Raw genomic sequence first — 25127 nt, 5'->3', positions numbered from 1 at the left:
ACGGTCTTTTTGACTAAAATATTTTCGAAGATGGCCTACTCCCGGTTCTACACAATCAACTGTAACATTTTTAAAATCTACGTAAAATTTTAGTAAACTTTTGTCGAGAAACTTTTTTCGAAAAATGCATACTTTTTGAATTATTGATTTTTGTAAAAACTGACCCTTGCAGACCCTTATAAATTTTATTTTTTTTTTATTAGAACCATCCTGATTTTTTATTTTAATGCATTCAGGTATATAAAAAAGATAAATTCATGTAAATTTTCCTATACCTAAATGTGACCGTTATCCAGATATTAAATGTTTTCTGTGAATCCAGGTGTGGGTGTGGTCTATATTTTATTCTGACCCGTTGATACAAGCACTAAGAAATAAAAAAGTATTTTTCCTTATTTTGTCAAGGTCTGTAAAAAAATCAAATCAAATTGTATTAACTAATCCTATTCCAACTTTTAGACCTTCCGAGATATTTAAGGTTTTAAATTATCATTGTATTTTTTAACAAGTCTTAATTTTTTTGCATACTCTTAGTAGGCTTTGTAAAAAATGACTTTTATAAATGAATGAATTTCTTTAATTTCTTATTTTGATAAAGGCTTAAAGAAAAGTCGAAACTTCAAACTTTATCTATCTTTTAAAAATTATTAAGAATACTAATTTTGGAACAGAAGAGACCTAAAATCAAGAACATGAGAAACATAAAAATGAATAACATTTAGACCACACCTATACCACTAAAAATGTATAGAACATTCAATGTCTGGATAACGGTAAAGTTCAGGTATATATGAATTTGCCTTATTTTTTAACCCCTGAATGCATTAAAATAGAAAAAACCGGGTGGTTCTATTTAAAAAATTAAATAAATTTGATATTTATTAAGTTGAACTTTTAACACTTTTCATACACACCCTGTATAGAATGAAAAATTTTTCAACATGGATTCAAATACGAATGATCTTGTAAAAACTAACCGAATAGAAACCATTTTCATATCTTTAAGGGTATCCTCGTAAAAAAATAATTTATAAGGGTCTGAAACGATCAAATTTTATAAAACAGAATTAACTCAAAAAGTATGCATTATTCGACAAAAGTTTATTGTCAAAAGTATACTATAATTACACATAGATTTCAAAAATGTATTAAATACAGGGTGTTCTATTTGAAATAACAGAGTTACAGTGGACTTCGGTAGAACCAGAAGTCGGCCTTCTTTGAAAATATTTTCGTTAAAAAGTTCGTATCCGAAAACCCAAACATAAAAATTTTCATGATTTTACTATAAGTATTTTGCCATATACAGATAGTTTTAACATGTCGTGGGATACCTTGTATGTACGGTTATAATTCAAGTATCATCACAACTTTATTTGTTATCTGTTTATTATCGACTTATACTTATTGACCCATTTTACATATATTTCAACCTGGTGATGTTACATTTCAAAGTTACGTATTTAAAAGTTTTCTCGAAAAATCGGAACAAGATTGTTACAATAACCTTAAAATTTTGAGTAAGCTCAAATTTATGATACACGCCAGATTTTTATTCCCAAATAGTTGTGGTTAAGATGGGATACAGAGTAGTTTCCAGAAGGTAGGTAAGTGAAACCGAATTGCTTTTATTGCCTCCAACAATCAATAGTTTGTACATTGGTAGTTATCTTAAGTTCCTCATTACTTGATTGTGATTCATAATTACTGCAAGTCATAGAAATTAACTTTTGGAGAGTTGGTTAATGGTTTTTTATAATATTAATTTTTTATAATATCAACTTATGAGCTGTTAAAAATTTCAACAACCATATAAATTTTTTGTTTTTGGAGAGATTTGGTGGTCTTTCGATTTTTTAATAGTTATAAACCGCGATTAAAAAGATTGTATGAGTTATCAGCAATCAATACAGCCCACTCACAACATCTCGAATCGTACATAAATTGTGCAACATCCAAATGCGTAGATTGAAATAATTTCGGCATTCGTTTGGTGCGGTTTGGTGTCGTTCTTGGAGACACATGCTTTTACTACCTTCAGAATAAGGGAATCATCGACCGCTAAACGCCCTGTTTTCATACCTTTCTTTTTATTTCAGCTTGCTGATTATATTATTTCTACCAGTTTTCTTCAAAACTACCGTATATGACGGTTCTTAGCTCGCTTTTATTAGTTCTACCTGTATGTGGGTTTGTGAGCTTCCGAACTTATTTGTAAATCTCTTTAAACTTAGAGGAAGTGGCTTATTACTGTTAGTATATCCCACCATTTTAATTGCGTTCGTTAGCCTATCGGGCTAAGGCGTCAACATCCGGATTCGCTGGTCGTAGGTTCAAATCCTGCTCACGCATTTTTACGTTTTTTCAGCAATTGCTCTTAGAAATTGTCACAGCAAAATTTTCTCTTCACATTGAAACAAATTTTACAACTGTCTGCCTTTTGTTGGAGATTTATAATACTACCTGCATCAATATTACCTTTGAATTTAACACCTTAAATTTCATTATGTTGTTTGAGAAGAGTGACTACAACTTGGAGAAAGATTTTATTTTTGACAATAAATCGAACTGGAAAGTAAAAAGTGAATATAGTTTAAAAATACCAAAAAAACACGCTTTTATTGCATATGAAACTAAAAAGTGTAAAATACGGTTTTAAAAACTGAAAAATACGGTTACAAAGCACATCAAACTAGAAAGTTGAGAACAATTTTTGAACTTTGATTACGCTGATACGTTCTACTTTCTGTAACAGAGTAAGCTATTGTAGATAGATAATTCCTAGTTATTCTATGAGAAATTTTTCACTGCAAGTTGTGCGATTTCGGTTAGATTCTTACTTCAATGTCATTCACAGTTTGTTCTCGGTCCATTGTCGCTTTGGTTGAATATTACCAAGTACAAAATATGTGGGTAAAGTTTCTCTCGAATCCCATTCCAACTATGGACGTATGCATATATTTTCTACTATATATTTTACTGTATCGACATTGAAGCAAGAACGAAGTGAGAACAGCAATATAGTGAGGATAAGGCCTTAATCTGCAAAACTAAGAGTGTATTTTTTGTTTAATACCTTGATTTAGTTTTGTCCTCTGCAGACAGACTTTATTCTTATAATCAGAAGTAAATAGCAATACTTGTGATAGAATTTAGAACAAAATGTCGGAAATCATTTAAAAAAAATTTCGGAGAATTCTTTCCAAAACTTTCTTCTCTCACGCTGAGCGCATTAATATTTCATGTGATGGAATTGGGAACTTGTACAAACACAGTGAATATTGCGAGCAATGAAATGAAAAAGAAGTTATTCCACCGAAAACCTCATAGTCTTTTTAGTATTCGTATAAATATGTAGTTTGCCACTCTTCCTTTATGAAACAAACATATAAAAAACATGATTGTCTTGTTGAATAGGTTTTGATAGCAATTGTATCCATACATTAAATAAACACACATAAGTTATATGGAAGGAACAAAATTATATCATCTACATACTTTTCAATAAAGAATAATTTGAATGGTAAAATAGACATTACAAAATCCAAAATATAAGCCATTACATAATCTGCTAATATAGGGGATATTTGTTACCATTATTAGTTGTTTAAGAGTTGGATCATTATTTAGTTCTTTGGAAGATGTATTATTGTAGATTAGTTCTTTACATAAATCTAGATATTGTTGATTCTCCATAATGACTGTGATATTACCTATGTCAGATGGTATGACTATTAAATTTGGATTTTCTTCTAATAAATTTTTGGTTTTATATAATAAGTCTCTAAAAACAGAAGATTGTTTGGATTTATGAATATGGATAGTTTAAATGTTGGTTGCTTTGGGTATAACTACATTTCTTTCTTGTTAATTTTGTATGTAATCAATATTGGCTAACATAGTTTTAATTGAAATATCTTTAGTAATTATAGGTTTAAGACTAAACTTAGGCCCTACCGATAGAAACTGTAAAATACCGTCTGTATTTGAAATATATTTAATCCAATTATCTTGGGTCTTAAGAACTGAATTGACTTTTTTGTTAATAAGAATATTGAGTTTGTTCTTTTGTTTGTTTTTAATTTTATCAAATAATTTATTATAAATAACTTGTTGTTTGCTGGAAAAATTGTTTTTTGATTACTATCAATTTAATTATTTAAAAACTAATGTACTAACCTAATATAGATGTAATAACTATTGCTTGATATTATTCTGTATAAAGGTGGAAAGAATGTTCTTTTTTCGACATTGTAGTAGGAAGCATCTTCTGTTATATTCTTTCACCATTCAAATTATGGTCGAATACAATATAAAAATTATTTATAAATGTATAACAATAATGAAATTCTATTATTTTGTACTTGACCATAATTTATGTAGGGTTCTAATTTAGAGTATTTTGGAATAAAACAGTTGGACGGGCTAGATGGAAAGTTTATAATACACGTAAAAATAATCATTAACAATGTGAGTTTTTAAAAAAAAAGAAGCTCTGGAGATATAAACCTAACAAAATAAAATAAAGGCTTATCTACACAAGTTTTGGACTCAAGAAATCAGGCGTCTTTAAGTCTTTGAAAAGAAATAGGTCTTTAGAACCGTGCCTCTTTACGTCTTCACAGAAAATCATGAATCATCAGTACTCACGTTTTTTGAGCAAATGACTCTAGCGCGCTTTTTCGTCTAATCCTTATGTGACCCCTCTTAAAACTGGAATCGTCTTGATGTGAAATAAAGGACGTCCTGATACATACTGATACAGCTACACGTATAAATATATTATGAGAATTATGGTATATACCACTTAGACATAATTTTTAATAAAAAGAGGTATTTCATAATTCGCTCAATCGGACAAATGAGACAGAGATCCAACATCATGAATAGAAACTGACAGAAAATGTTGCCGAAGTGAAATCTTAAATAGAGCTTCAATTGATGGAGCATCTGAGATATTGAATAAAAATTTTATGAATGTTTATCAAATGAGAGTAATTTTTTCATTACAAACAAAAGATTTTTGAATATTCGGACAGAATGAATATATTTCAATAAATTCACAGTACTAAGTTTATTTTCTTATTATATAAATTTTGAATTATGATTTGGCGAAATATTTTGAATACGGTGATGTTTTAGGCTAGAGACCTAAATTCATATCACTCGCAACCATTATTAATTTTTATGTGTATGTTAAATAGAAACTGAAGAAAACGAGGGATTTTGATTTAATGAGAAAATATTTGACTTATTAAAAAAGTGAATTTTATACTTCTTTTCCATAAGCAGCATAATTATAACTTGCTGCAAGACTTGCGTGAAAGTAATAAACAATGATCCTAGCTCTGCTAAGTTTATGAAAACCAATTCTATCATTTGTGGAACGATTCAATTGTGAAATTTAATAAATTGCGACATTTCTCACATTGAACAATTTAGACATACCTTAAACCAACTCTTAGAAGCAAACTCAAAGATATCACACTTGACATCATTCAATTCTATAGTACTGATGATAGGGGTCATACATTTTTACCAGATTCATTTAACCACCAATTTTATTCACTAGAAGTTTGGGTTGTTTTGAAGTTCGTGAAGTTCATCAAAGAATTGTCATTAATCACTAATTCTAATCTTTTGAAAAACTGTAATGATGCGTAAATTTTGCTTTGAATTATTATATGATGAATATGTTGAGATGCTTTTTGATGTAGAATGTATAGTAAACAAACATCATGTTGAATCTTTGTTTAGAACTAGCATTCCTCATGTAACAACTCATAGTCATTTTAGATAAGAAATTTTCTAAAATGATTTCGACTAAACAGTAAAAAATATGTAAATTCAGATAAGATATATAAAAATTTATCACATGAATCTATCTACATTTGTATTAATACGATACTAAATAATAATTTTTTATTAGGGTTTTATCATTGTAATTCATCTTATTCTAACACAGTAAAAAAAATTAATGTCCACTTTCCAATAACGCTAATATATTCATATTTTACGATAAAGATAAAACTTTTCAAATAATGCACACTATAAAAATCTATCCATAAAATTGTTCAAAAAGGCAAAATTAAAAAAAAACTGACAAAGTCTTGTTAAAGCAGTTCGCTCCAATAAAAAAATGTGCATCCTACCTTGTACTGTGGGCTTCTAAGGATATATTGTGTGGATTGTGTGGATTTCGTGAAATATCTCCAAGTTCACTACTTATCGTTTACCGACGCTCATGATCAAAGTTACGTTCCAACTGTGTAGGCAGACTTTAGTTTCACAATTATAGTTGAAACAGCCTGTTTTCATTCAGTTACAGTACACTTCTTGTATAGTTAGGTACTGCACGTTTTACTTTTAACAACACTTGATCAATCCAGTCAATATAACAACTAACCGATACCATTCTGAATGAGCCCCCAGAAATGTGGGGCTCTTATTTAGGTCGTGTTGTTTAGAGTATTATGGAATTTCAAAGTTAAAACCTCATCAATAAACTTAACATTATTATTGAAACATCCCTTTATAGTTACTTCACTTGTTCCGATAAGTTTTAGCAGAATAGTGTCATTACTCAACTCAATATCCTAAATAAATAGCTTGAAAATATCTTAAAGCGGATATATCACTTCCGGTATCTAAGAGTGGTATTATGTCATCAATTTTGTTTTCAGGCACACTTCCTATGTTAGACACATTAGCCTCTGCATTCTTCTTTGGGCACTTTTCTACGTCATCACATAAAACATGTACAGTTGCCGGCTGTGAAAGCTTTGCATTGTGAAGCTTTTGAATCAAAGTCGAACGAACTCGAAAGACATAAAAAAATTTACTAGAATTCTTCGGGTTTCACCTTAATAGTGGTTCGGACGAATATATGGTGAACGTAGAAAAGATAAATGGGTTGGTGAATGAAAATTTGCAGCCCTTCTGATTTAGTTTCGATTTGTAATATTTTGACTTTGGACTACCAAGACTCGACTGAATGTTTGATAAAACGAATTAGTTTGATTTTAAACGATTTAAAAGTGAATGATGCTGATGCTAGTATAAAATGTGATACAGAAGAAGAAACTATAGATGAATGCACCGAGTCTGAAGGGAAAAATAATCTAGAGGTCAGAGATTTCCTATACAACCATAATTCAGGTTGGCGTTCAGGCTCAAAATTAAAATCAAATTCTTTTTCATTAACGTTTAGAGATATCAAAGACAGTTTTCTTAATAAATTGCGTCAACATATCTTGAAGCGGATATATCGCTTCCAGTATCTAACAGTGCTATTATCTTTACATCATAAATTACGTTTTTAGGCACACTTTCTATGCTAGACACATTAGCCTTTGCATTTTTCTTTGGGCACTTTGCTGCAATGTGGCCAAAACCATTACAGTTGTAGCATTTCGATCCCTCACTTATGCTTGACTCATTTGATTTGTAGCCCTTTTTCTCGCAATTGAAGCACATAGTCGTTATTTTTTCTGATCTCTATCATATTCACCCCTCTGATCAATTTTTTTCTGTGGAGATGAACTACTAGGTTTTGTAGCAGATTTTATTTTCTCATATAATTTCAGTTGTTCTTCAAATTCAACTCCATATAAAATAATTTTATGTACTCCATCAATAATAAATTGAATTATCACCTCTGGTTCTATGGTAACCCTACTACTATTTCACGCATAATTAGGACGTATTCTTGGACCAACTCTTCTTTTATTTAAGATCTAGATATGAGTAATTTGTGCACTGTTCACTGCTTAATTTGACTTAGAATTCTGAAATAAGTTTTCGTTTTAAAACCGTCCAAGACTTAGATCCTTCTTCGGACTGAATAAAAAGTTTAGCTAATACGGTTTGAGACTGACCTCAATTGCTGTTACTTTTAATTCTGGAACATCGAAAAAATCAATTTTATGGTTGCCGAGAGCGTGGAAAAAGTTATAGAGCGGTGTACATCCCACTATTTAAGTTACGCTATGGCGTACTATTGCTGGCTTAAGGTCACCTTCAGCATGGTGTATTATAGCCTCATCACGATTCCTTACCGTACTACCCTTCAACGTTTCAAATACTGGTCAACAGTATAGTGCTAGGCCTCATTTAGTCGAACGAAACACCATGCTAAAATTCATCTCCTATATTGGAACCAATACTGTATTCCTGGATTCATGAATTCATCGCTAATCGTCTAAGCGATTTTTTAGCAAAAATAAGCTTTTGAAGTTTGTTCCAGTTGTCTCAGCAATTTCCTCAAAATCAGTTATCCACTTCGGAACGGGATAATCACTTTTTCCATCGGAAATTCGAATATTATCTTCGATATCTCTAAACGTTAATGCAAAAGAATCCCCGATCTGAAATTTCGTTGTATAGGAAATCATTGATCTCTAAATCATTTTTTCTTTTATACACCGTGCATTCATCTAAATTTTCTTCTTCAGTACCACATCTCACACTAACATCAGCATCATTCAGTTTTAAATCGTTTGAAAATAAACAAACTCGTTTTACTAAACATACAGTACAGTCGAGACTTGTTAGTCCAAAGTCAAAATATTACAAATCGAAACCAAATCAGAAGGCTGCAAATTTTCATTCACCAACCATTCATTTCTCTACTTCTATTAAGGTGAAACCCGGAAAAATCCAGTACATTTTTTCGTGTCTGTCGAGTTCGTGATTTTGATTCAAAAGCTGCACAATGCAAAGCTTTAACAGCCGGCAATTGTACATTTATTTAGGATATTAAGTTGAGTAAAGACACTATTCTACTAAAACTTATCGGAACAAGTAAGTAACTATAAATGGATGTTTCAATAATAATGTTAAATTTATTGAGGAGGCTTTAACTTTGAAATTCCATAATACTCTAAACAACACAACCTAAATAAGAGCTCCACATTTCTGGGGGCGCATTCAGAATGGTATCGGTTAGTGGTTAGATTGACTGGATTGATCAAGTGTTGTTAAAAGTAAAACGTGCAGTACCTAACTATACCTGTACAAAGAGTGTGCTGTAGCTGAAAATGAAAGCAGGATGTTTCGATTATTATTGTGAAACCAAAGCCTGCCTACAAACTTGGTACGTGACTGTGATCCTTTGTGACTTTGTCAGCTCTTTTTAATTTCCGTAACATGAACAAATTTATGGATAAACTTTTATAGTGTGCATTACTTAAAAACAATTTTTGTCTTCATCGTGTAATATGAATATATTAGCGTCATTCGGAAGTAGATATTAAAGTATTATTGTGTTAGAATAAGATGAATTACAATGACCTAATAAGAAATTATTATTTAGTATCGTTTATGTGTTACGCTCAAAGACCGAAAACAGCCAGTGGCCGTTTAAAACAACCACAACGCATTTTGTACGCCTCGGGTTTGCCAGAACACGTTGTGGCTGTTCTGATATAGCCAGAACCCAAATGAAATTATTTTGAATTTAGAAGACGTCAGATCACGTAGTATAATGCTGCTTATTGATAATCATTTCGTAACAAAATAATACAACACTCATTATTTGCATAAATGTTTAATGACAACGTTTTAATATATGTTTTATATCCATATAGTCAATTGTTGATATAACTAACCTTACCTAACTGGGTTAAACATGAAGTTAAATGCAATTAAAATAAATTCCACAACAATTCCTTATGCAAAAGCAAATAGGTGGATATCAAGCGAAGATTGATTTTAGTAATATGTATATAAATGAATATTAATAAGCAGCATTATATTACGTGAGCTGACGTCTTCTAAGTCTAAAATAATTTCATTCGGGTTCTGGATATATAAGAACAGCCACAACGCGTTCTGGCATACGCGAGGAGCACAGAACACGTTGTGGCTGTTTTAAACGGTCACTGGCTGTTTTCGGTTTTTGAGCGTAACATATATACAAATTTAGATAGATTTTCATGTTATATATTTTCATATATCCTATATGAATTTACATATTTCTTACTGTTTAGTCGGAATCATTTAAATATTATGAAGGTGTTTCGCTGTATTTTTGTTTGAGACGTTAGTTTTTTTCTACATCATTTCTTATCTAAAATGACTACTCGCTTAAAAGATACTGAACAAATTCAGCATCGGAACATTATTCATAAGAACCAGCTTGGAATTGTTACATGAGGAAAACGAGTTGATATTGATGTACGTTTACTATATATTCTTCATCAAAAAGCATCTAAACATATTTATAATATATAATAATTCAAAGCTTCATTTACGTATCATTACATATTTCAAAACATAATTAGTTTTTAATGACAGTTCTTTAATGAACTTCACTATCTTTAGAAAAGCACCCAAACTTTTAGTGAATAATGTTGGTTAAATGAATCTGTTAAAAATGTATCATCAGTACTATATGATTGAATGATTCACTTATTCAATGTAAGCATCAGTTTCTACTGTCTCAATTTGCTAAATTTTATAAATGATTTAATTGGTTTTCATAAACTTAGCAGAACTAGAAAAATCCCTTAAAGGAGATTATTATTTATTACTTCCACGCAAGTCTTGCAGGGAGTTATAATTATGTTACTTGTAGGAAAGAAATACATAATTTACTTCTCTAATAAGCCCAATATTTTCTCATCAAATCAAAAGCCCTCGTTTTCTTCAGTTTCCATTTAACGAACACATAAAAATAAACTCTGGTTGCGAGAGAACGCGAGTATTATGAATTTAGGTATATAGCCTAAAGCACCGCCGTATTCAAAATATTTCTCCAAATCATAAGTCCAAATTTATATAACAAGAAAATAAACTTAGTACTTTGAATTTATATTCATTCTGTCAGAATTATTAAAAATCTTTTTTTTTGTAATGAGAAAATTTCTTTCATTTTATAAACAATTACAAGATCCAGTTTTTTTTTCAATATCTCAGATACTCCATCAATTGAAACTGTACTTAAGATTTCACTTCACGGCAACATTTTCTGTCAGTTTCTTCTCATGAAGTTGAATCTCTGTCCCTTTTGTCTCATTGAGCGAATTATTAAATACCCTTAATGAAATCATGTGTAAATGGTATGAACTGTAATTTTCATTTCATATATTTACATGTGTACCTATATCTGTATGTATCAGGACGTTCTTTATAATCCATCCTATACTGTTTTAGACAGAACCTCTTTGAAAATTTGTTATATTTTGTCATAGATATCATTTCTCAGATCTTCTTATAAGATGATCAAAAAAACTTTCAGTTCATATATTTATTGAAAAAAGTTGTACATATTCTAATATCCGAATTTTCTCATACTATTCAAGGGATCGAGCTTAAGCGTTCCATATGTCGTGAAACATTTCAAACCCGACGGGAAAATTTCATTTACTATTCATTGCTGTGCTTAAGAATCGTTTTCATGACATTGCAGGCATTTTAGAAGCGGTACAGACGTAACATTTCACGTTTCGTCCCTTAGAAAAGACGAGAAAATGCTGCAGTCGATTCTGAACAAATTGGAAGGCATAGGACATGTGGGCAATATGACAATTCCCCAGAGAGAAGTTTATCCAAGAACACAACTGTCTATACAGGTGAGTGTGTACAATGTATTACAGGATTTATTTCGGAATACCTCACTGTAAACTAAGAATAAGTATTTGTATTAGAGCTGGGTGTCCCAATAAGAATGGCTCTCGGCCATATTTCGAGAACCATTTATAGTACAGCTTCGGGAAAAAAATATAACAAAAGTGACCTCGAGAAACCTCCTTTCTACCAATGTAAGAATTTTAATTTCGAAACAACCTAATGAGTAACGTATACGCAAGAGGCGCTATTTACTTATTTTTTCTAAATCTAGCTATCCTTGAAATGTTGAATAAAAACATGCAGTTTTAATTGAGGAATATAAAAGTGGACCAAATTAGCAACAGAATAGGGAAAACCGCATGTACATATCTTTTTTGTATTACGAGATCTCCTAATAAATGTGTAAATTTCAAGCATTTTCCTCATACACACATAAATTACTCCGGGTTGACTGAACGTATATAACTTCTAGACGAAGTGGTAATTCATCCCTTATAAAATTTAGGTCGCGTACCCCGTTAATTGCATTGCTAAAAATAAAAGATCCGATTATCTGACCATCTACAATACCACACCATACATTCACCGACCATCGCCCCTGATACTGAACTTTTTTTATCCAGAGTGGATTATTCTGTGACCAATAGTGCATATTATGCCGGTTAACCGTACCATCACTACTAAATGTAGCTTCGTCTGACCACAGAATATGTGACAGTAATTGAGGGTAGTCATATGTATGTAGTAGCCAATTGCAATAATCCAACCTTCTGTCGTAATCAAGATCAACCAATTGTTGATGCAGTACTATATGATATGGATGGAATCTAAGAGAAATATAATGTCCTATCAAATATCTTTCCGGAATTATGCATAAATTATTATGTTAACATATAACCATGCCCACAAATAATATTATGCGGACAATTTTAAGGAGTCAAAAAAAATGTTGAAATCCGTTCAATCAACCCGAAGTAATTCATGTTTAAAGGAAAATGCTTGAAATTTACACATTTCTCAGGATATCTCGTAATACGAATAAGATATCGTCATGCGGTTTTCGCTATTCTGTTGCTAATTTGGTCTACTTTTATATTACTTAATTAAAACTGCATGTTTCCATCCCAACATTTTTCAAGGATAGCTAGATTTAAAAAAATAAGTAAATAGCGCCCTCTAGCGTATATGTTACTCATTAGGTTGTTTCAAAATTATAACTCTTACATTGGCAGAAAGAAGCTCTCTTCAAAAAGACTAAGTTTGCATAGATATGTTAAGTAGAACTGGACTTAAAGGCGTTTTTTCATAATAAAGTTCCCACTTCCCTCACCTATTGTTTGAAGAGTTAGACCAAAACTTGTAAAATCAAATATACGCTGAATTTCTAGAAGAATACGATAAACATAGTTCAAATGCATCTTAATTAGGCAAAATTTGTAAATTATTCATTTTATAATTTTTGGTACTTAATTACGCCCTCTAGCGTTGGACCTACAACTCTGTAAATAATCTCTAGCTTTCTCTTGCTTGCTTTTGCTATAAATTTTTTCCCGGAGCTGTACTATAAACGGTTCGCGAGATATGGCCAAGAGCCATTCTTATTGGGACACCTGGTACAATTTATAAACAAGAATATATAAGTAGAAGTTTAACTGGTTGTAAATGACGTTTCACTAAAGGCCGCTTGACATGATTCAAGACAACGTGCAATGTAATGGAAGAAGCAATAATTATTGATCAAAAGCATGCGCAGATGAAGCTAAGATTATTATTTCATGCAAGATCTCGCACTTGCAGCATTAACGGTTTGGTGCCATTTTTATTCCGTGCACGTTGCAATTCTAAGAAGAAATGAATTTCTGATCTGCTGATATTACATCTCTTGCCAAGCATTTTTTAGTTATGTTATGTATTTTCCTTAGGAATTTTTCCAATGTTCCTTCATCCATTTTTAAACATATGTTTTCTCGTCTAGTTCTATAGCTAAACTCATGCTTCCCCTTTTTCTATTTAGCTAGGTTTGGTTAGGTTAGGCCACCACTCTGGGTGCTTTTTTCTGACCAACAGACGTCAGAAGCAAGACAGTAGCTGAACAATTTTTCTTGTTCACTTTACCTAGCTTTGTTTTTTTTTTATTTCTAAACCGCTCATAATATATAAAGTAAAATTTTGTGTTAAGAAATTGTTTACTTTTTCCCATGGAATTTTGATTTATGGCAACCAAAATGGCAAGAGAAATGCGTAATTTCAAGCGACAAGCGATATTTTGATCTTGCAAGAAATTGCAAGTAGTTACAAGGAATGATGCAAGAAATTGCGCTTAAACGTCAAATTTGGCCGTTTAATTTGGAAGTATAATAATTTTTGAGGTTATGTGCAATGTTTGTCTACTTTTCACTCAGCGTTTTGTTAAATTTTCTTTAGGTTTTGTTTTGAAAAATCGTGAGAATTATGTTTTGTATTGAGGACTTAATTAACGATGATTTGGAAGTTCTTGAGTTTAATGAAAGTGGTGGTCTGCCTGGTCATTCTAAACTTTCTTGTAGGCTTTGGTACAATTTTTGACAACAAATAATATTTGTTTCATTGAATATCCTCAACCAAAAAATTTTATCCACAAAAATTTGAGAAACTACACATACTTAAAATGGAAACTAATGTTTTCGACTTCGTACTACATAGACATCAATTCATCATTATTTTAAAAAACCTGCTGGACTCTCCAATAAAAAAGTTTTTTGGCTGTATTCCACTACACTGAGCTTGTTGGAGGTTTGCGTCACCATCTATACGAGTGTTAAATCTTCCACTTTTTTTTATTTCAATAACACATTTTTAAACTTCCAATATCACCTTGAAGGGAGGGCCCAACTACATGTTTGGAGAAAATTTAATCATAAATGGTAAATTTAATTGAGCAGATTCTAAAAAATATACTAAAATAAAGAGTTTCAAAACTATTATATTGAATAAGGAATGAAATTGAGTTATTGGAGGCACGAGAAATTTTTACAATATTTCTCTAGTCTGGAATCTTTAACATCAATAAATAAAAGTTAATATTATATACAAGACTTCTTGTAGCTATTGCGATACTATTTAAGTAGAACTAACAACCCTATAGCTGGAAAATAGATAGAAATCATCGTACTATGATAATCATAAAACTACATTGAACATGAGATAAATAAGTTGGAACTTTTAGAACCGTTGGTGATATTTATACTGAACACATTGTTTGTACTACCACTACATCTAACTACACCAATATCAGTGCTACGGTCCTTGCAGAAACTTAGCTTCTCGGAAAACCTTTCCCTATTCTTCCCGAAATTGTATTTTTCTTTACCTGTTTCGGACGCCTAGTCCTATTCTAAGTCGTTCTGCTACCTTATTTATGGTCGTCCTGGTACTCTGCGGCCTTCCGGTTTTTGCCGATATGCAAGTTTGACTCCTCGACCCTCCGGCATTCGTTCGATGTTACCTATCTATCTTAGCCTCGCACTCTTGATCTCTATTACCAGGCTGGGCACAAACAAGGCGTAAATCTCTAGCTACCGATGCGCCATTCTTCTTGGTCTTGCATTGGGCAAACGAAGTAAATTACTGTCTACGTGTAAAGCTTCAGTTCGTTTCTAGCAATAATTGCTAAGGTTTCAGAAGCAAACTGTACTGTACTTGTTTCCAGCTTTCCAGTTTCATTTTCTCCTGTATTCTCAGTGCAGTCTCTTTGTTGTCTGTTGTGAGAGAGCCAAGGTATTTGAAGTTGTCAACAAGCTCGAAAGTGTAGTTATCTACCGTAAACGTTGCCGCGTTTCGACTGCGTGACATGAGCATACATTTCGCTGTAGCTTCATTCAGACTGAGCCCTGCCCGAATGACTTCTTCATTGAATGTGCGGAAATCCCCTCTAAGCTCTATTTACCTTCCGCTTAGCATGTCAACATCGTCTTGGTAGGTCTCCTGTCTAAATCGATTGAGTAGGGGCTGGTCTGTAGCTTCCTAAATACTCTTTCTAAAATCAGGTTGAACAGGGATGATGTTGTCTCGGTTACCTCCAACTTGCAATTGGTGTTGCTTAGGGTCACGACCCCTAATGTTATTAGCTTGTCTGGTACACCAAGTGTACTCAGCATTTCATGAAGAAAGCTTTTATTACGCTGTCGTAAACTTGCTGGTAGTCTATGAACAGTTGATGCCCTTCCATATTGTATTCGTTGAAGTAGTATACAGCGGATAGTAAATATGTGATCTGTCGTTACTCTTCCTCTTCTGATACCACATTGGTAGTCTCCAATCACTCACTCTGCGTACACCTCCAGCGTTCTAGGTAATGTAGGTGATGATCAGTAGGGAAATGCTTCAGTAGTTATTGCAGTTTAATTTAGAACCCTTTTTGTAGATAGGGCTAATAATTCTTCTGGTATGGACTTCTCTTTCCACACTTTCCTCATAAGTCCATGGATCCTTGCTTCAAATTTTTCGTCTCCATAATTAAAAGTTCTACAGATATGAAATCTTCACCTTGAGTCTTGTAGTTCTTCATTGCTTTGATGCTGTTCTCTACTTCTCTCCTTGTAGCTTAACTACATGGATGTTGTTCTTTCGTGGAGGTGGGCCACTGCTCTCCTCGTCACTCTCATTTTCAAGATTAACCAGACTCGGTCCAATATTCTGCTACATTCCCCGTCTCCACCATTAACATGTTTCCATCACTGCAGTATATTCGATTTGGTTGGAATCCCATAGTCTCATTTTGATCTTGGTGAACATTTCCCTAATTTTCTTTACTTCTGACATTTATTCTATGTACTCTACATTGTTGTTCTCAAACTTTCTATTCTTCCTCCCAAGTAGATACGCTGCGTTAGTCAGGCCCAGAGTGAGAACTTGCATGCCCGTGTTCCCCTCTGGAGGTGGCGAAGGCTCTTACTGTTCCTCTCTTCTATAGCTGCTTGTACCTCGTCATCAAACCCAATTCTTCCTCTCCACCTTCTCACTGAAACCCACAACCTTCTCTGCTGCTGTTGCCACGGAGTTCCGTATCTTACCCCACTCCTCCTCTACGGTACTTTTGTCTTCCTAGCTAGCTGAATTTTGGTCCAGGTAGATATTCAGTCACTGGCTGTACATAGCGGAATCAGCATCAGCCCCACTGAAATTCCTCACGTTCACGAGGGAACTACCGTGTCTATTATCAACAATGAGTTTTGGGTGACTCCACTACTTCACCAATCCGCACAATTATACTATCTGACTCGATAACCAAGTAATCGTCTTCAGAAAATGGAGGTAAACTAAAACCTTCTTGATTATTTTACACAAAATTTTCCTGTCAATTAACCCTCTCCGGTGAAAGGTAATTCCAGCGAGAAAACTTGTTTGGTGGAAATCTTTACATTTATCCCTTAACTACTAAACTATACAGTGGGTTGGAAGGAATAGTCCCCATGTTCCTATTCTTATATTCAAAGATTCCAATGCTTTCGAATGCATTATCGGAAGGTTTAGAATTTATTCTTGGATACATTTCTTAGCAATTTTACATTATTTATATTCATTTTTAAAAGCAAATTAGTCAAGAACATACATTTGATTTCAGAACTCAAGTTGGAAATGTTAATTTCGATTTGAATTCTTTACTTATAAAATGGAAAATAATGGAGAGATCATCCTTAGATACTTTAGTAATTGAGTTAAGTAATAGGCTAGGATTTTATGTATTCAGTATAAACATCACTGATTCCTTCCATAGTATCCAGCAACATTGAAAGATACAATAAGGAAATGACTTCTATTGAGGATATAGCTATACTTAAAGGTTATGATAAGAAAATTGTCAGGTTAATTAACTGCTATAGGTTTGAGAAATCTCCATGTGAAGCCACGTTTCTCCAAAATCAAAATGAAAAATAAGGAAAATTCTCTCTGTTACCTTTTAATCCTGTTTACACAAAGAGATTGGGAATAATTTTAGAGAAAGTGGGTTTTAAATTGGTTTATGAACCCATGTATACATAATAATTGTTGGATAGAATACCAAATTTGAAAAATAGTGGTATATATGAAATTAGATGTAATGATTGTGACGGGAAGTATATAAGGCAGACCAAGAGATCCTTTATGGTCCGGTTTAAAAAGCACATTTAGATTATGGACGAACCGAAAAATCGAGTATTGCCGATTATGCCAGTAATAATCATGAAATAAATATAAAATATATGAAATTGAGAGAAAATGAGAAAATGAGATTTTCATTTGAATACTAATTATTTTGTTTCGTGGAATAAATACTTTCATATCTCATAAATAATAATAAGAGAGAGAGAAATGCTTCATTGTAAAAAAATGTTACAATTTGTAACGAAAAGCTTGTAAAAACTAATAAACAAGCATAGAAATAACTAAATGAAGATACAAATAATAAGTTTAGGTAATAATAAGTATATAAGTCCATAGTAAAATTAAACCAGTATGCAGCATGCCCGGAATTTGATGTTATTATTAGAATAGAAATCGCTTACAAAGTAGAAGGCACTTTCCAGTAAAAATACCCTTCAATTATTGCGGAATGCGGGAAAAGATTATATGGATTTGATTTCAATTGGCAAGTGGTTGTGCATTTTTTTGCATTGTAAAATATTGAGCCCTTAACCAATTCTGAACGTGGAGTAGGTAGATAAAGGTCCTGCTTCGTGTTCCTAAGTGTCAGGGCAACGATTTTTCCGAAATTGGAGAAGCGTGTTTACGAATAAGGCTAATGTATTCAAATATGAATAAGGAATGAAGAGTAGTGAGAAAATTTTATTCTTTTAAAGATATCGCACCATGATTTAAGGGTGATTGGGTCACTATGAAGTGCAGTGAGATCAGAACTTCTCAAAAAGAAACTAGTGTCGTCTGCCCATAGACAAATTTTACCACTGATATATAGATGGGCAATATCGTAAGTTATAGAATTTGATTATTTTTTTGCTATATTCATGAAGTAATTATTGAGGTTATCGGGTAGAGTAGAGATTATGCTTGATGTAGAAGCCTTATTTCTTAGATCATTCACAATGGACCATGTTTCTTTAGAAACATTACGAGAATTGGCGAGTATCCTATCAAAATAAATATCTTTGGTAGCTTTTTTTGTCGTACGACGTAATTTTTGACCAAGACACTATCCTAGAATTTCCTTAGATGAGATAAAAATCGCACGTTCTTTGCAGAAATACGTAAATCTTTAGTGGGGACCAAGGTTTATTTTACTTATTCTCAATACGTCTGAGGGGAAAAGAACTGAATGTCAGACTAGTTAATGTATTTATGGATCTAGAAAATTCGAAGTTCACATCTTCAGAGTTCCAGTCAGTTGTTTGACAATGGTGCTTGATGTTTGAAAACTTTTTTCCGAAAAGATACGGCATAATTTGCCAGAAGAATTTATAGTATTGGATTTTATCGAAAATTTTGTTAACACTGCTTCATGATCGAAGAGACCTGAATTGAAGACAGTACAGTCGGTAGATTCTGATTCATACGATGACACGACATAGTCTATAGTACTAAAACTGGTCTTAATTATTCTGGTTGATGCCGTTATATGCATGACCATACCAAAAGAATCAAAAATTGACTGAAGATATTCTTGACCAGCACACACACTGGAATAATCAATATTGTGATAGTTTTGTAGAGGTAAGGACTCCAGTAAGGTCAGTAATTTGTAACAAAAAGTATGCATATCAGCGTCAGGTGTTCTGTAAGTAGGTAAGGTAGCTGAGAAGAAAAGATCATGGTAAATACACCGTTTTTCGTAAAATCCTATGATTATTTAGTTTGATTGATTACAACTAAATATATCTCAATATCTCTATTCAATTATGAAAGTCACTAAACTTTGGAAATGACCGTGCTCTTGTGAAGACGTAAATATGCCTAACACTAATAGGGAGCATCTTGCACTGCTGTAGGGTTAGGTTGAGATAAATATATTCTTTCGACGACGTAGATTTGAAAAATTATATTGCTCCACTAGAACCATAATGAGTTTTGTTAATTTCCTAGTAAAATAATAATGAATAACCACAGCAACACCTTAGCATGGACGTCGAAATACAGAATGTAGGAATTATCATTTCAATACTTATTCAATTAGACTTTTGTTGGCTTTGAATATTTCGAGGAAATGTCTCGAGAATTGCAAGTACGATATGAATAATGTTTACGCTCGAAGAGATAATAGTTTCAGTCAGATAACAAAGCCTTGGTTTACGCCTCGGCAGTAAACTTTTGAGCTCATTACATAATAAGTATCTTATACTTCTTGTATTATAACATACTATTTACTTCTCCGCTTTCCGATGTATTAATTTAAAAATCTACGATGCAGTGAGAAAATTGTTTCATGAGTTCGAAGATTAGCGAGACGACAGAATAACAAGAGGATTTCTAAAAACATTTTATTAGCTTATCTGAGGTAGCAATCTAAAGTTGCAACATTTATTTTATGTTGGAATCTATGTTGACTTTTCCAGAGAAAATCGACGCCAGAAAGTTTTCACGCGTGAATAAACTGATTTATTCCTGAAAGTAGCTGTTGACGGAAAATAGTTATTTTTGAAGATAAATTTTGGGAAATGTCACCTTTGTTACATTTATTTTACTGAACTTTATATATGTAATATAAAACGGTCACTGTTTTCTGTTTTGCTAGTCAATACAGGGGATTGTGTGTAAAAATTTGGGTTCCAATTTTTAGCGAAAATTCACGACAGAAGCAATTATTCAGATGCTATGGATATAATCATTTCACTTCTAAAGTGAATATGAATAAATATAAAAAAAACTTGCCAACACAAGCCTAGTTATCCTAGACCAGTTCCATGCATAAACAAAATATTCCGTTACCATAGCAAGGAATTGAAAGAAAAAATATGTCCACGTAAATTGTGAAAATAGAAAAATTTAAGTTTCGAGCCATCATCAAGAACCTGTATTTAAAAGGGTTAAGAGGTAAGCAGATTTACAAAGATATGCTTAATATCCTTGGTGATCTATGTCCTTCGTATGCGACCGTGAAAAACTCGACTGCAAGCTTCAAAAGAAGTAAATTTTCCGTTGGTGACCGATCGGGAAGGCCAGTTTCTGTGTCATATAGATGCAGTTCATGACATGATTTTATCAGACCGTCGAATTGGGCTAAAACGGATATCTGGAGCACTGAATAATTCATACGAACGCGTTCACTTCAATTTGGACATGAGAAAAATTGCTGCAAATTGGATCCCCAAATGTTTGAATGTTGACTAAAAGCGTGCAAGGGTAGAAGCATCGCGTTCGATCTGTGCTCGATTTGAAAACGATGTAGACTTCGTAAGCCGAATTGTTAGTATGGATGAGACTTGGGTACATTTCTACGATCCAAAAACAAAGCAACAATCGATGGAATGGTGACAATCTGGTTCTCCAAGACCTAAGAAATTTCGTGTCCAAAAATCTGCTGGAAAAGTTCTTGCTTCAGTTTTTTAGGATAGCCATGGAGTAATCATGAGTGATTTCTTGGATAAGGATAGAACAGAAAGCTGTGGAGGTCTGGTTTGCAGAACAAGAAAAACCATTTTTTTTGAAAGATATAGTGACGTTGCAGGTTCGCGGTAATAAATGCATCCAATTAAGAGGAGAATATGTTGAGTAATAAAATATTTTGGCATTGAAATTTTGTTCTGATCGTCAAAACAAGCATGAAAATCTATAATAGGGAGAAAGAACATACAAAATATTCCAGACTTGATTGAATGTTTTATTGTACAGTGAGGAAATTTATATATAAGTGAAAATGTAGTGTACAACAACAACAAAACTTGAAATGAAAAATTGTTATGAACAACTGAAAACTCAATGAATAATTGTTATTATCATATTTTTCTGCCCATTTCTATATAAAAGTTTCAAAGTTCTTGTCGATATGCTGCTATTAATCAGTTCAGTTGAAGTTCAGTTCACTTTAAGTGAACCCTGTCAACAGTTTCTGGTATACTGAACACAATACTCATACTACCGCTCCACACCAACATTCACATTATAAAAACACTAACTAATCTGGCATCCAACTCTTTTTCCCTTAGGCGTATTAAAAATAAGCAAAATAAACCCTGTTCCACTAAAGGTTTACGTACATCTGCAAGATAACCTTGATAATTACTCTGTGATTTAACTCAAAATTTATCAAATTCTATAACTCCTTCTCATGATCCGCCTTCATATCGCCCTTATTCTAATGCTAGCTTACACAGTTTCTTCTCTATGCCTGTAATTTTAGCACAGCTTCGCAGTAGAATTGATGACATCATAAATAAATACTCATCTGGACCTGGTAGACTTATAGTGAAAATTACCTTACCAATTCAATTATCGGTTCATTTCAAAATGGCACTTTTCCCAATTGCCTTAAGACGGCTCTGAATAAAGGAGTAGATAAACATCGAGCATCGAATAATCGTCCAATTGCTCTCGTTCCCCCTTTATCTAAAATCATAGAAAGATTGGTCAAAAAGAAGCTTCTATAATTTCTGTTTAAATATAAAATACTTACTACCCATCAATTTGGGTTTTTAAGTAACAAATGCACAGATGATACTATCTTCTCCACTTCATTTCAATTATTTTATCTTCATTTAGTTATTTTGATGTTTGATTTTTAGTTTTTACAAGCTTTTGTCTACAATTTTTTTATAATAAATTATTTCTCTCCCTAAAAAATTTAAATCGTGTGTTCAGTATGAATATAACTAACGATTTCAGAAGTTTTAACTTAGTTTCTGATATATTTATGGTTTTCTCCATATGTATAAGTGCGTTATTAATTCATATAAATTTCCATTATTAGAGTTACTCAAGAAGGTATTTAGTCGAGAAACAATTATCAAAAAAGGGAAGGCAGACAACTACAGATATCACGGAAGTTTTTATTAACAAATTATGATTTAGAAAAATAATTGCTTGTTGTTTGGGATTACGACGTTAATATGATAGATTGAAATGTTGTATCAATAATTTATCAAATTTTTTTTCAGAGCCTTGATATAAATCAGCCTGGATTAATACGAGAAGAAGATCAATTTATTTTAAGTTGCGTAGCACGTGGATCCCCAACGATAAATTTTCGTTGGTTTAAAGATGGGATTTCTATAAACGTTACTGCTACCAGGTAACGTAATTGATTTATTTGTAGTACTCGAGAAAATTAAATGATCGACAATTTGACATGCACGAGAGGGCATTTTGGCAGACTATTTCCTGAGAAAAATTTAATTTAAAATAAACAATAATTGTTCCTTTTCTTAAAATATAAAATTAAACCAAATGATGTTTATTAATCCTAGACGAAAATTTGGCACTAGTGCAAATTATCGATAATTTGCACTAGTGCAGTATTATCGCTGAAATTTGATCGTTGCTAGGTAAACATAAAATATTACAGCTTTTTGGTTGGCTTAAATTTTTCGAAGGAAATAGTCTTAGTAATATTTCCCTCACTCATTTTTATAAGCGAATCGCTATTCCCGTTTTGAAATTTTTCTTGGTATAATCCGTAATCCGTAATTTCGTTTTATGTGCATGTAATAAATTGAGATTTCAAAAATATTTTCAGAATTGGAAGACATTGGATTGAAATTAAGTGACTGATTCATCTAATATATTAGCATGACTTAAGAGCTTACCAATATTTGAGCTCTGTTTTCAACTTCAACTATATTTTCAACTATATGAATTTTTTATGAATAAATATTGTAAAAACTTAAAAGGAGAGACAATATAACTTTTCCATTTTACATAATGTTCATTCTCAAAAATAATTACTAAATAAAAATGACTTGGAACAAAACGTTGCCCTGTTTTTTAAAACCGTAAATATGACAAAGATTATAATTTAGAAAGTGAAAATAATTATTAGACTCATTGTTATGTCGCATCATCGATTTTCTTTTAGCTGCTTACATCCACTAGAAAGAGATTCTGAAATAGTATAAATCTCTTTTTCAGGTTTAACTGAATTTTTGGTATTGTCACTATCACTAGAGTTATAACAAAGGATAATTCCATACAAATTTAGTTTCATTAATGATATTTTACAATCCCGAGCATTGCCTCGCATAGGTATAAAGCTCCAGTGTTTTGGAGTATTTTGATTTCTATTTGAACTTGTTTAGATCATCAATAAATATATATGGACACTTGTATACTTCCATAATTGGATTTTTTAATATTTTGAGAGCCTCGTAATTCTGTGATTGATGAACACTCTAAAGATAAAATCTGAAACACGATAGACATGATAGAGTTCTTCATTTATTGAAATATAAACGGATAAATTAGAATGACACGTAATTAATTAATTTCCAATTTTCTCAAGAAGTTGCCGTGTTTTCGTTTTCATTATGACTGATCTAGGTTTTAGTGGCATTTAAAAATATGAATTACCATGTCCTTTTTTAGGGAGGTTTTCCTCACACATTTTGAACTCTATAATTTTTGATGCCGTCCTCTAAATATAAACTCAATTTTCACAGTATGTTTTAATTTCCAATTTCCTTCGCATCTTGAATCCACTTTTATATTTATAGACAAATATTTCGAAAGTCGAAAGTACGACTAGTAACATCTAGGAATGACGTCATTGTCAATTTTAAACCGCATTTTTTGATATAAATCACAGTCTTCCAATTGATTTATGGTCTATTCTTCATAAAACTCTTCAAAATGAAAACATAATGTGGCATGTTGACTATTATCTTGTATCGTCTTGGTTTATGGCATAATTGATGCGGGTAAAAGATAATAATCAAAACATTCGATATACAATGAGGATTAATCAAATTATAGTGTATATTTGTAATGAAACTTACTTACTAATCCAAAACTTAATATTATCGTGTTAAATATTAGTTAATAACCTGAATATTTTCAAAAATTTTCATAAATGTACCTGAGCTAATAAAAAAGTTTTCGGGCTTATTTTGGTCTTTTATATCATAAGATCCATATGTGACTATGAGTTAGAAATTTTGTTTTTTATAATTCCAAGTCTCTCTTCCTAAAAACAAGATTTCATGTTTTTCCATGTAGTGACGTGTCCCAAATTTTGTGAACAGATTAGCTTAGTTGCAACTTGCAAAGTGCAGTGTGCAATCTATTGTGGTTATGGAAAATTTAGAAGGACCGCATAAACGCCGAAAAATAGTTCTTTGAGAATTAATGAAACAAAATCAATATGTTATTGCCTCAAATCATTTATAAAAAAATATTTATATAGAAGTGAATATGAGACATTGGAATTAGTTAGTAGTCTGCTTGGTTACGATTTACAGAGTTATTAATGAAAAGGAATGTGCTCCAGGAAAACCAAAATTTCAAATATAAAATAATTTGAAAGACTTCGATGGAAAGTATGTTCTACTTTAGAATGGAATTTTCGGCAGTAGTCAAAGTTCTTGTCACGGTCGTCACTTTTAAAAGAAATAGATTTTCGCATGATTATGCATTCTGTTTAAATGGAATTATCGTAT

The 25127-nt window shown here is 32.1% G+C and overlaps 1 protein-coding gene across 1 annotated transcript in view; it reads left to right on the top strand.

The window, feature by feature from the left end:
• The window catches only part of LOC130453163 (uncharacterized), a 101356-nt gene that overhangs the window by 15056 nt on the left and 61173 nt on the right, over positions 1-25127 (top strand). Inside the window, exons 2-3 of the mRNA XM_056792771.1 lie at positions 11411-11573; positions 22635-22768. Coding sequence (XP_056648749.1) covers positions 11472-11573; positions 22635-22768 — 236 coding nt within the window. The 5' untranslated portion in view covers positions 11411-11471. The remainder of the gene's footprint in view (positions 1-11410; positions 11574-22634; positions 22769-25127) is intronic.

This window comes from Diorhabda sublineata, chromosome 2 (genome assembly GCF_026230105.1).
Source record: "Diorhabda sublineata isolate icDioSubl1.1 chromosome 2, icDioSubl1.1, whole genome shotgun sequence".
Taxonomy (NCBI): Eukaryota; Metazoa; Arthropoda; class Insecta; order Coleoptera; family Chrysomelidae; genus Diorhabda; species Diorhabda sublineata.
This window is presented reverse-complemented; position numbering and strand designations above follow the sequence as displayed.